A 16,525-nucleotide genomic window follows, 5' to 3' on the forward strand; every position below is an offset into this window, starting at 1 on the left:
GACAAAGAAGTTGGGAAAGGTGGCAATAAATACTGATAAAGTTGAGGAATGCTCATCAAACACTTATTTGGAACATCCCACAAGTGTGCAGGCTAATTGGGAACAGGTGGGTGCCATAATTGGGTATAAAATGCTCAGTCTTTCACAAGAAAGGATGGGGCGAGGTACACCCCTTTGTCCACAACTGCGTGAGCAAATAGTCAAACAGTTTAAGAACAACGTTTCTCAAAGTGCAATTGCAAGAAATTTAGGGATTTCAACATCTACGGTCCATTATATCATCAAAAGGTTCAGAGAATCTGGAGAAATCACTCCACGTAAGCGGCATGGCCGGAAACCAACATTGAATGACCGTGACCTTTGATCCCTCAGACGGCACTGTATCAAAAACCGACATCAATCTCTAAAGGATATCACCACATGGGCCCAGGAACACTTCAGAAAACCACTGTCACTAAATACAGTTGGTCGCTACATCTGTAAGTGCAAGTTAAAGCTCTACTATGCAAAGCGAAAGCCATTTATCAACAACATCCAGAAACACCGCCGGCGTCTCTGGGCCCGAGATCATCTAAGATGGACTCATGCAAAGCGGAAAAGTGTTCTGTGGTCTGACGAGTCCACATTTCAAATTGTTTTTGGAAATATTCGACATCGTGTCATCCGGACCAAAGGGGAAGCGAACCATCCAGACTGTTATCGACGCAAAGTTCAAAAGTCAGCATCTGTGATGGTATGGGGGTGCATTAATGCCCAAGGCATGGGTAACTTACACATCTGTGAAGGCACCATTAATGCTGAAGGGTACATACAGGTTTTGGAACAACATATGCTGCCATCTAAGCGCCGTCTTTTTCATGGACGCCCCTGCTTATTTCAGCAAGACAATGCCAGGCCACATTCAGCACGTGTTACAACAGCGCGGCTTCGTAAAAAAAGTGTGCGGGTACTTTCTTGGCCTGCCTGCAGTCCAGACCTGTCTCCCATCAAAAATATGTGGCGCATTATGAAGCGTAAAATACGACAGCGGAGACCCCGGACTGTTGAACGACTTAAGCTCTACATAAAACAAGAATGGGAAAGAATTCCACTTTCAAAGCTTCAACAATTAGTTTCCTCAGTTCCCAATCGTTTATTGAGTGATGTTAAAAGAAAAGGTGATGTAACACAGTGGTGAACATGCCCTTTCCCAACTACTTTGGCACGTGTTGCAGCCATGAAATTCTAAGTTGATTATTATTTGCAAAAAAAAAATAAAGTTTATGAGTTTGAACATCAAATATCTTGTCTTTGTAGTGCATACAATTAAATGTGGGTTGAAAATGATTTGCAAATCATTGTATTCCGTTTATATTTACATCTAACACAATTTCCCAACTCATATGGAAACGGGGTTTGTATGTGTATAGAGACATACTGTAATAATTTTAAATAGATAATGAAGATTAACTTAACTTTTTTATTTGCATAGTATGTATATATTATTAATGTTGTAAATACAAATCTTTACATATCTAGAAAGGGTGCTCCCAAATATGGAGGCATTTTTCAGAGATCCCAAGAAGTAACAAATAAAAGAATGTGCGTGTGTTCTTGTATTTATACTAGAGATGCGCGGATAGGCAATTATTTCATCCGCAACCGCATCACAAAAGTCGTCAACCATCCGCCATCCACCCGAACTAACATTTAATCAAAACCGCACCCGCCCGCCATCCGCCCACTGTTATATATCTAATATAGACGATGCAAGGCATTAGTGAGGTTATAAAGCTTTTGCCTGTTAAAAGAAAGGAGACTGATCCAATGTAACAGAGACATTCAATGCGTGCCACGCTGTCACGGCCCAGACGCACACCAGTGCGCAATCATCTGGGAGCTGCGCTGAGCGCACCTCCAAGCGCGCTCGCGCCACTCAAACTGCTGCAGGCAGCTGCGTTCTATCTTGTTTTAACATCCTGTGGCACTCTTCTGGGATCACGGCGGACGAAACTGCTCATGCTCAGGGTGTTTGTGGAGGTTCGGGGTTTTGCACAAATGTGATGCACCACGTTAGATGTCCCGGTTTTGTGACTGTTGTAGACATAAACAGCGTCGCAGCTCTTGCAAATCACGTAGCCAGCATTACTATCATCCTGATTTACAACCTCATAAAAACGAGTCCACGCTGAACTTTTCTGGCCTTTTTTTCCCCTGGTCTTTAGTATTCCCTTTTTTAGTTTGTAACGTACCACGTTTGCTGCCGGCGTTGCCATCTCTTTTTTTTTCTTCTTCTATTGTGGTGTGCTGCAGGTGCCTGATGATAAATAATTGCCTGTTTCAAAGAGTGCTGCTCGTTTTTCGTATGTGGGTAACAACATTTAACTATGTATATATATTTCCGAATTGGTTTAACTGCCACCCGCCTGAATCTATTTAAAATCTAATTTATTTTTTTTCAACCGCCCGACCCGACCCGCAGATAAAATCTAATTTTTTTTTTATTTCAACCGCCCGACCCGCGGATAATCCGCGGTTGTGTCCGCAAACCGCGCATCTCTAATTTATACCCTTCTTGAGACATCCATCCATCCATTTTCTACCGCTTATTCCCTTTGGGGTCGCGGGGGGCGCTGGAGCCTATCTCAGCTACAATCGGGCGGAAGGCGGGGTACACCCTGGACAAGGAAAAGTATCTTCCATATGAGGAGGTGTGAACAAGTGATGACATATATCATGGTCCCAATAACATTGCATCTAATAGAGAATGTCTCATTTGCACCTCTGCTGGTGACATCTATCAAAATGAGGGTGCTCCCAAAAAGGAGGGATTTTTCAAATTATAAATAAATAAATTGACTGTGTGTCGCTTTTAAAAGTGCTCCCCCTCTGGCCAACATATGTAATAACAAGTGTGTGTAAGAAATTGAAATGCGCCCCCTTTGGCCAAAATTAATTTAAAAAATCAAAAATCAGACATACTGTAATAACGAAGTAAATAATGAAAAATAAAAAACAATTAAACAAAAAAATAAATAAAAAATACCTAAAAGCTTACCTTTTTTATATTTGTATGGTATGTATATATTATTAATGTTGTAAATACAAATCTTTATATATCTAGAAAGGGTGCTCCTAAAGAGGTAGGCATTTTTCTGAGGTCTCAAGAAGGTAAGAAATATAAGAATGTGTGTGTGTGTGTGTGTGTGTGTGTGTGTGTGTGTGTGTGTGTGTGTGTAGAAGGAGAACTCACCCTCGCTGTCACTGTATCCTTTGATCATCTGGAAGGCAGCATCCTCAACCTCCAGAAGCTGTGGTCCGAGGTGCAAAAACCACAATGCACTGACTGAATGTACACACAAACACAAGAAAGAGTCCAAGTACAAGACGGACCTTGATGTCCCCCGGGCCGTCCTTGTCCTCCAGCACCCTGGCTATCTCCATGAGCGGCCTGGCCAGCAGAGACATGTCGGTGTCCTCCTTCACGTCAGACAGCAGGTCAGGGTACCACACTTTCTGCCAATTAAAAGACATGCTGTCACATTCCAGCGCAGTGGTTTGGATGGAAACTAAAGGGGCGGGTCTAGACACACGATTGGTGACAGCAAATGGCCACTTTTGAGGCGATAAAGTTGCCTGGACAGCCAACCAAGTTTCTACGGCTGCCACAGTTTGAACTTGGAACAGATTATATATTCACCTACTCAGTGGTTAGAGTGTCCGCCCTGAGATGGGTAGGTTGTGAGTTCAAACCCTGGCCGAGTCATACCAAAGACTATAAAAATGGGAGCCATTACCTCCCTGCTTGGCACTCAGCATCAAGGGTTGGAATTGGGGGTTAAATCATCAAAAATGATTCCCGGGCGTGGCCACCGCTGCTGCTCACTGCTCCCCTCACCTCCCAGGGGGTGATAAAGGGTGATGGGTCAAATGCAGAGAATAATTTCTCCACACCTCGTGTGTGTGTGTGTGACAATCATTGGTACTTTAACTTTTTAATATATGTTGCTGGTTAACAACATATCCACACTCTTTGTTAGCATGTTTAATAAACATTTATTATTTCATGATGTTGGCTAATGTTTATTCATTTGATTTGTTAATCAATGTTTGTTAATATGCTTTTTTTTATGCTGAAGTTCTTTACGAATAAATACTTCAATTGAATTGTAACATTTTAAGTTAGCAACACTAGAATAGCTATGTGAGCTACATGCTGACATTACATTTTAACATCAAGTTAGCAATGCTAGTAAAGCTATGTGAGCTACATGCTAACATTACATTTTAACATCACGTTAAGTTAGCAACACTATAATAGCTATATGAACTACATGCTAACATTATATTTCAACATCATGTTAACAACACAAGGATAGCTATGTGAGCTACATGCTAACATTACATTTTTACATCATGTTAAGTTAAGAATAACAAAGCTATGTGAGCTACATGCTAACATCAAATTTAAAAATGTTAAGTTAGCAACACTATCATAGCAATGTGAACTACATGCTTACAGTACATTTTAACATCATGTTAACACGAGCTACATGCTAACATTATATGTTAACATAACTGAACACAAATTGATTAAATTACATTGTTAGCATACTTTGTTGGGGGGGAAAAAATTCAAACGTAAACAATTATGTTACATAAATTCAGTGTCAAAAAAAGCTTTCGTAATAAAGACAAATTCACCTACATACAAGCTATGTTAGCAACACTAGCATAGCAATGTGAGCTACATGCTAACATTACAATTTAACATCAAGTTAGCAATACTACTAAAACTATGTGAGCTACATGCTAACATTACATTTTAACATCACGTTAAGTTAGCACAGTGGTTCTCAAACTTTTTTTGTCATCCCCCACTTTGGACAAGGGGGAGTTTTCAAGCCCCACCTGCCCCCATCGCCCCAACAGAGCGCTAATGCCAAGCTTTAACATTTTCAAATTTATTGAACATCAAGTTGTATACATTCGAACTCAATAACATAAAATAACATTAAGTTCAATAATAAATAAAATAACTGTGCAGCTGTGGTATAACTTGCATCAAGTTCAATAATAAATAAAATAACTTCCATCAAGTTCAATAATAAATAAAACAAAAGTGTTATAACTTGCATCAAGTTCAATAATAAATCAAAAAAAGTGTTATAACTTGCATCACGTTCAATAATAAATAAATAAAAACTGTTATAACTTGCATCAAGTTCAATAATAAATAAAAAAAACTGTTATAACTTGCATCACGTTCAATAATAAATTAAAAAAGTGTTATAACTTGCATCAAGTTCAATAATAAATCAAATAAGTGTTATAACTTGCATCAAGTTCAATAATAAATCAAAAAAAGTGTTATAACTTGCATCAAGTTCAATAATAAATCAAAAAGTGTTATAACTTGCATCACGTTCAATAATAAATCAAAACAAGTGTTATAACTTGCATCAAGTTCAATAATAAATCAAATAACTTGCATCAAGTTCAATAATAAATCAAAAAAGTGTTATAACTTGCATCAAGTTCAATAATAAATAAAACAAAAGTGTTATAACTTGCATCAAGTTCAATAATAAAAAAAAGTGTTATAACTTGCATCAAGTTCAATAATAAATCAAAGTGTTATAACTTGCATCAAGTCAATAATAAATAAAATAACTTGCATCAAGTTCAATAATAAATCAAAAAAAGTGTTATAACTTGCATCAAGTTCAATAATAAATCAAAAAAAGTGTTATAACTTGCATCAAGTTCAATAATAAATAAAACAAAAGTGTTATAACTTGCATCAAGTTCAATAATAAATCAAAAAAAGTGTTATAACTTGCATCAAGTTCAATAATAAATCAAATAACTTGCATCAAGTTCAATAATAAATACAATAAAAGTGCCACTTTGCAATCTTTGCAAAAAAAAAAAGGAGGAGCTATGCATTTGGCAAGACAGGGCAAGTGACAGCACTTTGCCCCAGGAGAGCCACCTTGCTTCACTGTGAAACAGCACGGCTGTATGATCAGCTCCCATTTCCTCACACAGTGCAGAGAACAGTCGCGCTTTCAGTGGTCGTGCTTTGATCAAATTTACCGCGCTCACAACATCTGTTAAAACCTCATTGAGTTCGGGGCTGAGCTGCCTTGACGCGAGTGCTTCCCGGTGAATGACACAGTGCGTGCCCGTCAGATTTTTGTTTCTCTGCAGGCGCTGGCTCTGGCTCGACGACCTTTGAGGTGTGAGTCACAAATGTATATATTTGTGTAATTGTGATCCACACATTAGCCTGCTACCCATCCGCTCGAAAGTTTGTTCCGCTTAGCCCCGCCCCCATTAGTTACTGTTGCTATGTCTGTCAAACTTTCGCTCCTACCGAGAAATATAAAGCCTACAGTAAAAATAAGTACCGGTCATTTCCATTTATTCATATAGCGGATTTCACAGACAGAATCACAAAGTGATTTACAGTGTGTATACAAAATGAAAGCATAGTAAAAAAAATAATCTAAGAATATAATAATTTAAAAAAAAATTTAAAGTGAAATTTCCTCCCGTTCCTTGCGCCCCACCTGTCATGTCTCTATTCCCCACCAGTGGGGCGCGCCCCACACTTTGAGAAACGCTGAGTTAGCAACACTATAATAGCAATATGAACTACATGCTAACATTACATTTCAACATCATGTTAAGTTAACAACACAAAGATAGCTATGTGAGCTACATGCTAACAGTACATTTTAACATCATGTTAACACTAGCATAGCTATGTGAGCTACATGCTAACATTATATGTTAACATAACTGAACACAAATTGATTACATTACATTGTTAGCATACTTTGCTGGGGGAAAAAAAATTCAACGTAAACAATTCAGTGTCAAAAAAAGCTTTCGTAATAAAGACAAATTCACCTACATACAAGCTATGTTAGCAACACTAGCATAGCAATGTGAGCTACATGCTAACATTACAATCTAACATCAAGTTAGCAATACTAATAAAACTATGTGAGCTACATGCTAACATTACATTTTAACATCACGTTAAGTTAGCAACACTATAATAGCTATATGAACTACATGCTAACATTATATTTTAACATCATGTTAAGTTAACAACACAAGGATAGCTATGTGAGCTACATGCTAACATTACATTTTAACATCATGTTAAGTTGATAATAACAAAGCTATGTGAGCTACATGCTAATATCAAATTTAAACATCATGTTAAGTTAGCAACACTATCATAGCAATGTGAACTACATGCTTACAGTACATTTTAACTTCATGCTAACACTAGCATAGCTATGTGAGCTACATGCTAACATAACATTTTAAAATCATGCTAGGTCAGCAATACTGGCATAGCATTGTGAGCTACATGCTAACATTACAATTTAACATCAAGTTAGCAATACTAGTAAAACTATTTGAGCTACATGCTAACATTATATTTTAACATCACATTAAGTTAGCAACACTATAACAGCCATATGAACTACATGCTAACATTACATTTTAACATCATGTTAAGTTAACAACACAAGGATAGCTATGTGAGCTACATGCTAACATTACATTTTTATATCATGTTAAGTTAACACTAGCATAGCTATGTGAGCTACATGCTAACATTATATGTTAACATACCTGAACTTTTAAACACAAATTGATTAAATGACATTGTTAGCATCATTTGTTGTAAAAAACAACAAAAAAAAACAAAAAAAAATCAATCCACAAAATTCAAACGTAAACAATTCTGTTACATAAATTCGGTGTCAAAAAAAGCTTTCGTAATAAAGACAAATTCACCTACATACAAGCTATGTTAACAACACTGGCATAGCATTGTGAGCTACATGCTAACATTACATTTTAACATCATGCTATATGTTAATTTGCCTCTTTTTTGAACACTTCTGGACACAGAATTTATGTAAATTAATTTTTTGCCCTTGAATTTTGTCAACTTAAATCATAATATGCTGACAATTTGAGTGAATACAAATTTGTGCTTTTAATGTGTGTTTAAAATTTCAGCTTATTAAAATACAGTGTTTTAAAATTCGGTGTAGAAAAATGTGTCAGTGTAATAAAATACAGGGCAAAAAAACCAAAAACTTTAGTGCTAAATTTTTTAAAAATTTTTTTAAATTCAGGACAGAATTATTTGTTGCTTCAAAACTCAAAACCCATTCCCTGGAAATTAAGATTGAAGCACCTCATTGGCTGGTTCTATCGATTAGAACAAACATTTCTGCACTGAGTTTATTTATAGTCGACAAATTTTTTATGCACTGAATTTCCAAACACTATTTTGACAAACTGAACTTTAAAACACATTTTGAACACAGTAATTTATTTAACAAATTTTTTTCAGCATAATCTGATTTCTAAAAACTCTTAACTAAATTAAAATGCAAAAAAATTAAGTTACATAAATTCAGTGTAGGTTGATTGGCAACACTAAATGGTCCCTAGTGTGTGAATGTTGCCTGTCTATCTGTGTTGGCCCTGTGATGAGGTGGCGACTTGTCCAGGGTGTACCCCGCCTTTCAGTGTCAAAAAAAGCAACAGACACAATTTCACCTCCATAAATGTTTCTTTTTTAGCAACACTAGCATAGCAATGTGAGCTACATGCTAACATTAAATTTGAACACCTATACAGGTTAGTTTGCGTCTATTATATTTGGGATTGCAGTGAATTTTATGCTGACAATTTCCGTGAATAAAAATGTGAGTAAATACAATTTCAGTTTGTTAAAAAAAAATTAAAATTCAGTGTAAAAAAATTGGTGCAAAAAAAAATTCATTATGAAAAGAAATTCAGTGTATAAAACATGTAAATAAAAAAAATTCTGTGCAGAATTATTTGTTGCTTCAAAACTCAAGACCCACTCCCAGCAAATTAAAACTGAAGCACCAGATGTCAAATTTTGAGTAAAAAAATATCCGGATAAAAAGTCAAATGTAAAAAAATTCAGTGCAAAAAAAAATTATTGTAAAAAAAGAACTGTGGGGAAAAAATTATTTCAGTGCAAAAACAAAAATATTGTAAAAAAAATTCTATGCAAAAAAAATCCAGTGCAGAAAACTTCACAACAGAATTATTTGTTGCTTCAAAACTCGTGTAAAAATTCAGTGTAAAGAAAATCTGCAAATAAAAAGTCAGTGTAAAAAAATTTCAGTGCAAAAAAAATTAGAGTAAAAAAGAATTGTGGGGAAAAAATTATTTCAGTGCAAAAACAAAAATATTGTAAAAAAAATTCTATGCAAAAAATTATGTGAAAAAAATCCAGTGCAGAAAACTTTAAAAAAAAATCAGGACAGAATTATTTGTTCCTTCAAAACTCGTGTACAAATTCTGTGTAAAAAAAAAGTGCAACTAAAAAGTCAGTGTAAAAAAAATTCAGTGCAAAAAAATTGATTGTAAAAAAAAATTCAGTGAAGTGAATTATATTTATATAGCGCTTTTCTCTAGTGACTCAAAGCGCTTTTACATAGTGAAACCCAATATCTAAGTTACATTTAAACCAGTGTGGGTGGCACTGGGAGCAGGTTGGTAAAGTGTCTTGCCCAAGGACACAACGGCAGTGACTAGGATGGCGGAAGCGGGAATCGAACCTGGAACCCTCAAGTTACTGGCACGGCCACCCTGCCAACCGAGCTATACCGCCCCAGTGCAAAAAAATGTCAATAAAATCAGTACAGAATTATTTGTTCCTTCAAAACTCGTGTACAAATTCTGTGTAAAAAAAATTGCAACTAAAAAGTCAGTGAAAAAAAAATTCAGTGCAAAAAAAATGTATTGTAAAAAAAATTCAGTGCAAAAAAAATGTATTGTAAAAAAAATCCAGTGAAGTGAAGTGAATTATATTTATATAGCGCTTTTCTCTAGTGACTCAAAGCGCTTTTACATAGTGAAACCCAATATCTAAGTTACATTTAAACCAGTGTGGGTGGCACTGGGAGCAGGTGGGTAAAGTGTCTTGCCCAAGGACACAACGGCAGTGACTAGGATGGCGGAAGCGGGAATCGAACCTGGAACCCTCAAGTTGCTGGCACGGCCACCCTACCAACCGAGCTATACCGCCCCAGTGCAAAAAAATGTAAAGAAAATCAGTACAGAATTATTTGTTGCTTCAAAACTCGTGTAAAAAAATTCTGCAAATAAAAAGTCAGTGTAAAAAAAATTCAGTGCAAAAAAAATGTATTGTAAAAAAATTCAGTGCAGAAAAATTCCCAAAAATCGGTACATAGTTATTTGTTGCTTCAATACAATAATATTTTGACAAACTGAACTTGAAAAAAAATGTTGATCACACATTTTATTCAATGAAACGGTCAGCATAATTTGATGTAAAAAAAAAAAAATTTAGTTGACAAAATTCTGTGTCAAAAAAGCTTTCCTAATAAAATAAACTCACCTCCATATACGCCATGTTAGCAACACTAGCATAGCAATGTGCGCTACATGCAAACATTGTTTTTTAACACCATGCTAGGTTACGATAGTCTACGTGATCAAACTTACAGCGTCTGACAGACAGTCGACAGCACTTTAAGATGTGTAGCAAAGCCTGTTTGGAAAGGGTGGGTTTATCTCGCTAAGGTGGCGTGTCCACGAAGAAGGTTTTTTTTTTTAATTGGTGAGCTCTATGGACACGTGTTAGTGTTACGACATCATAAACAGTCGCTCTGGCATCACAGGGTCGATCTCCCCCACTTTATATGACGTCATCACACTTTTGATGTGTGGGACTTACAGTGTAGTTGTATCTGTCGGGGCTTACAGTGTAGTTGTATCTGTCGGGGCTTACAGTGTAGTTGTATCTGTCGGGGCTTACAGTGTAGTTGTGTCTGTCGGGACTTACAGTGTACGGGGCTTACAGTGCAGTTGTATCTGTCGGGGCTTACAGTGTAGTTGTATCTGTCGGGGCTTACAGTGTAGTTGTATCTGTCGGGACTTACAGTGTAGTTGTATCTGTCGGGACTTACAGTGTAGTTGTATCTGTCGGGGCTTACAGTGTACGGGACTTACAGTGCAGTTGTATCTGTCGGGGCTTACAGTGCAGTTGTATCTGTCGGGACTTACAGTGTAGTTGTATCTGTCGGGGCTTACAGTGTACGGGACTTACAGTGTAGTTGTATCTGTCGGGACTTACAGTGTAGTTGTATCTGTCGGGGCTTACAGTGTACGGGACTTACAGTGTAGTTGTATCTGTCGGGACTTACAGTGTAGTTGTATCTGTCGGGGCTTACAGTGCAGTTGTATCTGTCGGGACTTACAGTGTAGTTGTATCTGTCGGGGCTTACAGTGTACGGGACTTACAGTGTAGTTGTATCTGTCGGGACTTACAGTGTAGTTGCATCTGTCGGAGCTTACAGTGTACGGGACTTACAGTGTAGTTGTATCTGTCGGGGCTTACAGTGTACGGGACTTACAGTGTAGTTGTATCTGTCGGGACTTACAGTGTAGTTGTATGTGTCGGGGCTTACAGTGTACGGGACTTACAGTGTAGTTTTATCTGTCAGGGCTTACAGTGTACGGGGCTTACAGTGTAGTTGTATCTGTCAGGGCTTACAGTGTAGTTGTATCTGTGGGGGCTTACAGTGTACAGGACTTACAGTGTAGTTTTATCTGTCGGGACTTACAGTGTACGGAACTTACAGTGTAGTTGTATCTGTCGGGACTTACAGTGTAGTTGTATCTGTCGGGGCTTACAGTGTACGGGACTTACAGTGTAGTTGCATCTGTTGGGACTTACAATGTAGTTGTATCTGTCGGGACTTAGTGTAGTTGTACCTGTCGGGGCTTACAGTGTACGGGACTTACAGTGTAGTTGTATCTGTCGGGACTTACAGTGTATGGGACTTACAGTGTAGTTGTATCTGTCGGGACTTACAGTGTAGTTGTGTCTGTCAGGACTTACAGTGTAGTTGTGTCTGTCAGGACTTACAGTGTAGTTGTATCTGTCAGGGCTTACAGTGTACGGGACTTAGTGTAGTTGTACCTGTCGGGGCTTACAGTGTACGGGACTTACAGTGTAGTTGTATCTGTCGGGACTTACAGTTTACGGGACTTACAGTGTAGTTGTATCTGTCTGGACTTACAGTGTAGTTGTGTCTGTCGGGACTTACAGTGTAGTTGTATCTGTCTGGACTTACAGTGCAGTTGTATCTGTTGGGACTTACAGTGTAGTTGTATCTGTCGGGACTTACAGTGTAGTTGTATCTGTCGGGGCTTACAGTGTAGTTGTATCTGTTGGGGCTTCCAGTGCAGTTGTATCTGTCGTGACTTACAGTGTACGGGACTTACAGTGTAGTTGTATCTGTCGGGACGTACAGTGTAGTTGTATCTGTCGGGACGTACAGTGTAGTTGTATCTGTCGGGACGTACAGTGTAGTTGTATCTGTCGGGACGTACAGTGTACGGGGCTTACAGTGTAGTTGTATCTGTCAGGGCTTACAGTGTACGGGACTTACAGTGTAGTTGTATCTATCGGGGCTTCCAGTGTACGGGACTTACAGTGTAGTTGTATCTGTCGGGGCTTACAGTGTAGTTGTATCTGTCAGGGCTTACAGTGCAGTTGTATCTGTGGGGACTTACCGTGTAGTTGTATCTGTCGGGACTTACAGTGTACAGGACTTACAGTGTAGTTTTATCTGTCGGGACTTACAGTGTAGTTGTATCTGTCGGGGCTTACAGTGTACGGGGCATACAGTGTAGTTGTATCTGTCAGGGCTTACAGTGCAGTTGTATCTGTGGGGACTTACCGTGTAGTTGTATCTGTCGGGGCTTACAGTGTAGTTGTATCTGTTGGGGCTTCCAGTGCAGTTGTATCTGTCGGGACTTACAGTGTAGTTGTATCTGTCGTGACTTACAGTGTACGGGACTTACAGTGTAGTTGTATCTGTCGGGACGTACAGTGTAGTTGTATCTGTCGGGACGTACAGTGTAGTTGTATCTGTCGGGGCTTACAGTGTACAGGACTTACAGTGTAGTTGTATCTGTCGGGGCTTACAGTGTACGGGGCTTACAGTGCAGTTGTATCCGTCAGGGCTTACAGTGTACGGGACTTACAGTGTAGTTGTATCTATCGGGGCTTCCAGTGTAGTTGTATCTATCGGGGCTTACAGTGTAGTTGTATCTGTAGGGGCTTACAGTGTACAGGACTTACAGTGTAGTTGTATCTGTCGGGGCTTACAGTGTACGGGGCTTACAGTGTAGTTGTATCTGTCAGGGCTTACAGTGCAGTTGTATCTGTGGGGACTTACCGTGTAGTTGTATCTGTCGGGGCTTACAGTGTAGTTGTATCTGTAGGGGCTTACAGTGTACAGGACTTACAGTGTAGTTTTATCTGTCGGGACTTACAGTGTACGGGACTTACAGTGTAGTTGTATCTGTCGGGACTTACAGTGTAGTTGTATCTGTCGGGGCTTACAGTGTACGGGACTTACAGTGTAGTTGTATCTGTTGGGACTTACAATGTAGTTGTATCTGTCGGGGCTTACAGTGTACGGGACTTACAGTGTAGTTGTATCTGTCGGGACTTACAGTTTACGGGACTTACAGTGTAGTTGTATCTGTCTGGACTTACAGTGTAGTTGTGTCTGTCGGGACTTACAGTGTAGTTGTATCTGTCTGGACTTACAGTGCAGTTGTATCTGTTGGGACTTACAGTGTAGTTGTATCTGTCGGGACTTACAGTGTAGTTGTATCTGTCGGGGCTTACAGTGTACGGGACTTACAGTGTAGTTGTATCTGTTGGGACTTACAATGTAGTTGTACCTGTCGGGGCTTACAGTGTACGGGACTAACAGTGTACGGGACTTACAGTGTAGTTGTATCTGTCGGGACTTACAGTGTACGGGACTTACAGTGTAGTTGTATCTGTCTGGACTTACAGTGTAGTTGTGTCTGTCGGGACTTACAGTGTAGTTGTATCTGTCGGGGCTTACAGTGTACGGGGCTTACAGTGCAGTTGTATCTGTCAGGGCTTACAGTGTACGGGACTTCCAGTGTAGTTGTATCTGTCGGGGCTTACAGTGTACGGGGCTTACAGTGTAGTTGTATCTGTTGGGGCTTCCAGTGCAGTTGTATCTGTCGGGACTTACAGTGTAGTTGTATCTGTCGTGACTTACAGTGTACGGGACTTACAGTGTAGTTGTATCTGTCGGGACGTACAGTGTAGTTGTATCTGTCGGGACGTACAGTGTAGTTGTATCTGTCGGGGCTTACAGTGTACGGGACTTACAGTGTAGTTGTATCTGTCGGGACTTACAGTGTATGGGACTTACAGTGTAGTTGTATCTGTCGGGACTTACAGTGTAGTTGTATCTGTCGGGGCTGACAGTGTATGGGACTTACAGTGTAGTTGTATCTGTCAAGGCTTACAGTGTACGGGACTTACAGTGTAGTTGTATCTGTCGGGGCTTACAGTGTACGGGACTTACAGTGTAGTTGTATCTGTCAGGGCTTACAGTGTACGGGACTTATAGTGCAGTTGTATCTGTCGGGACTTACAGTGTACGGGACTTACAGTGTAGTTGTATCTGTCGGGCCTTACAGTGTACAGGACTTACAGTGTAGTTGTATCTGTCAGGGCTTACAGTGTACGGGACTTATAGTGCAGTTGTATCTGTCGGGACTTACAGTGTACGGGACTTACAGTGTAGTTGTATCTGTCGGGCCTTACAGTGTACAGGACTTACAGTGTAGTTGTATCTGTCGGGACTTACAGTGCAGTTGTATCTGTCAGAACTTACAGTGTACGGGACTTACAGTGTAGTTGTATCTGTCGGGACTTACAGTGTAGTTGTATCTGTCGTGGCTTACAGTGTACGGGACTTGCAGTGCAGTTGTTTCTGTCGGGACTTACAGTGTAGTTGTATCTGTCGGGGCTTACAGTGTAGTTGTATCTGTCGGGGCTTACAGTGTAGTTGTATCTGTCGGGGCTTACAGTGTAGTTGTATCTGTCGTGGCTTACAGTGTACGGGACTTGCAGTGCAGTTGTTTCTGTCGGGACTTACAGTGTAGTTGCATCTGTCGGTACTTACAGTGTAGTTGTATCTGTCGGTACTTACAGTGTAGTTGTATCTGTGCAGGCTGCCCATGATGTGGTTGCGCATGTCGCCTTTGCTCAGTCGGCACTTGCACACCTCGCAGAGGTACAGCGCCTCCCTGCCGGACGAGCCCACCTTCACGCATTCCGTAATGCAGCGCAGCCCTAAGGTCACACACACACACACACACACACACACACACACACACACACACACACACACACACACACACACACACACACACACACACACACACACACACACACACACACACACACACACACACTTTAACCACCACAAGAGCGATGCGATGTTTGTGGACACGTACCGATGATGGGCTGCAGTCGGCTCTTGTTGCTCAGGTACAGCTTCAGAGATTCAAACAGTTCACTGGAGACCACTACCAAAGATAAGAGGCTCATGTATTTAAAAAAAAAAATTTTTTAATCTAGTTGTCATTTATTACCCTTTTGTGTTGTGAGCGGCTGCATGTCAAAGAGTTGAGGCGTCCCGCTCTCGAACCTTGATAGGAGATAAGTGAACAACGTGACCTCTCAGACAACCTTGAAAAAGCACGCCCAGGCCAGGGTGGAATCACTCCACACCTTATTAGCAACACAAACAATTCTACTGTAAGTCACTACCCTCCATTGAGACCTGCTATATGCTTCCCTGTCCACCAGATGGCGCCACAATCCAAACTGAATCCCCAAAAAGACCCGAAATGGATCCAGGTGCCTTAAAAATGCGTGAAATAAGTGTTTTATTGCCAATTTGTTGGTGTCCTGTGAGTTCTGAGGAGAATACCAATCGTTCGGCGTTAACATTACCAGCGAAAAGTGTCATAAAAGTAAGGAATTATCATTCAAAAAGTCATCACAGCTGACCTGTTCTAGTACGTGACCGATAAATATTAAAATTAAAACGAAACATCCAAAATTGTTCCTCCGTTGGTTTGTAAATAAACGATTTATCGAGATAATCCCCGCCAGTTGCTGGGTTATTATTAAGACGTGTCTCCGATGAAGCGAGTTTGGAAACTTTAAAGCACGTCCATGTTTCAATGTCGCGCGACGACGTTTTCCGTTGTTTTTTTTTAATTCGAACCGTGCCCCGAGCTTTTATGTTGTTAACTTACCTGAACTTCTCCCGTGTTCCGTCAGCAGAAAGGGGATAAAAGGGTTGAAAGCTCGGCGTTTCCTCGGAAAACGAAAGCCGCATGGACAACAAAGTTTTGACAAGAAGTGGCCACTTCCGCCTTTCAAGGGAGCGCATGCGTACAAGGTGCCGCGTTCAATAAGTACATTTTCGAGCCGTTTTTTATTTATTTTTTCTAAACAGACTTTTGGAGATCCCTAAACGTCCAGCAAATACACCAAGAAAAAAACACTCGCTTTATTGTACAATCAAAAACGAAATGCAATTTGTAATTGTGATTTAATCATTCAATAAATAAAATAAAATAA

The 16,525-nt window shown here is 39.6% G+C and overlaps 1 protein-coding gene across 2 annotated transcripts in view; it reads right to left on the minus strand.

Moving 5' to 3' along the window:
* LOC133577322 (uncharacterized) overlaps positions 1 to 16,320 on the minus strand; it is a 30,887-nt gene extending 14,567 nt beyond the window's left edge. Inside the window, exons 1-6 of one of the 2 annotated variants that reach the window (XM_061931039.1) lie at positions 16,198 to 16,320; positions 15,526 to 15,581; positions 15,388 to 15,459; positions 15,081 to 15,223; positions 3,373 to 3,495; positions 3,233 to 3,290 (exon numbers count right to left, since the gene is read on the minus strand). In XM_061931039.1, coding sequence (XP_061787023.1) covers positions 3,233 to 3,290; positions 3,373 to 3,495; positions 15,081 to 15,223; positions 15,388 to 15,459; positions 15,526 to 15,581; positions 16,198 to 16,280 — 535 coding nt within the window. In that variant the 5' untranslated portion in view covers positions 16,281 to 16,320. Of the gene's footprint in view, positions 1 to 3,232; positions 3,291 to 3,372; positions 3,496 to 10,527; positions 10,623 to 15,080; positions 15,224 to 15,387; positions 15,460 to 15,525; positions 15,582 to 16,197 lie in introns of those variants that run through there. The other variant, XM_061931040.1, reaches the window with a different exon arrangement.
* Positions 16,321 to 16,525: the final 205 nt, after the last annotated feature.

The sequence above is a fragment of the Nerophis lumbriciformis genome, linkage group LG37 (genome assembly GCF_033978685.3).
Source record: "Nerophis lumbriciformis linkage group LG37, RoL_Nlum_v2.1, whole genome shotgun sequence".
Lineage (NCBI taxonomy): Eukaryota > Metazoa > Chordata > Actinopteri > Syngnathiformes > Syngnathidae > Nerophis > Nerophis lumbriciformis.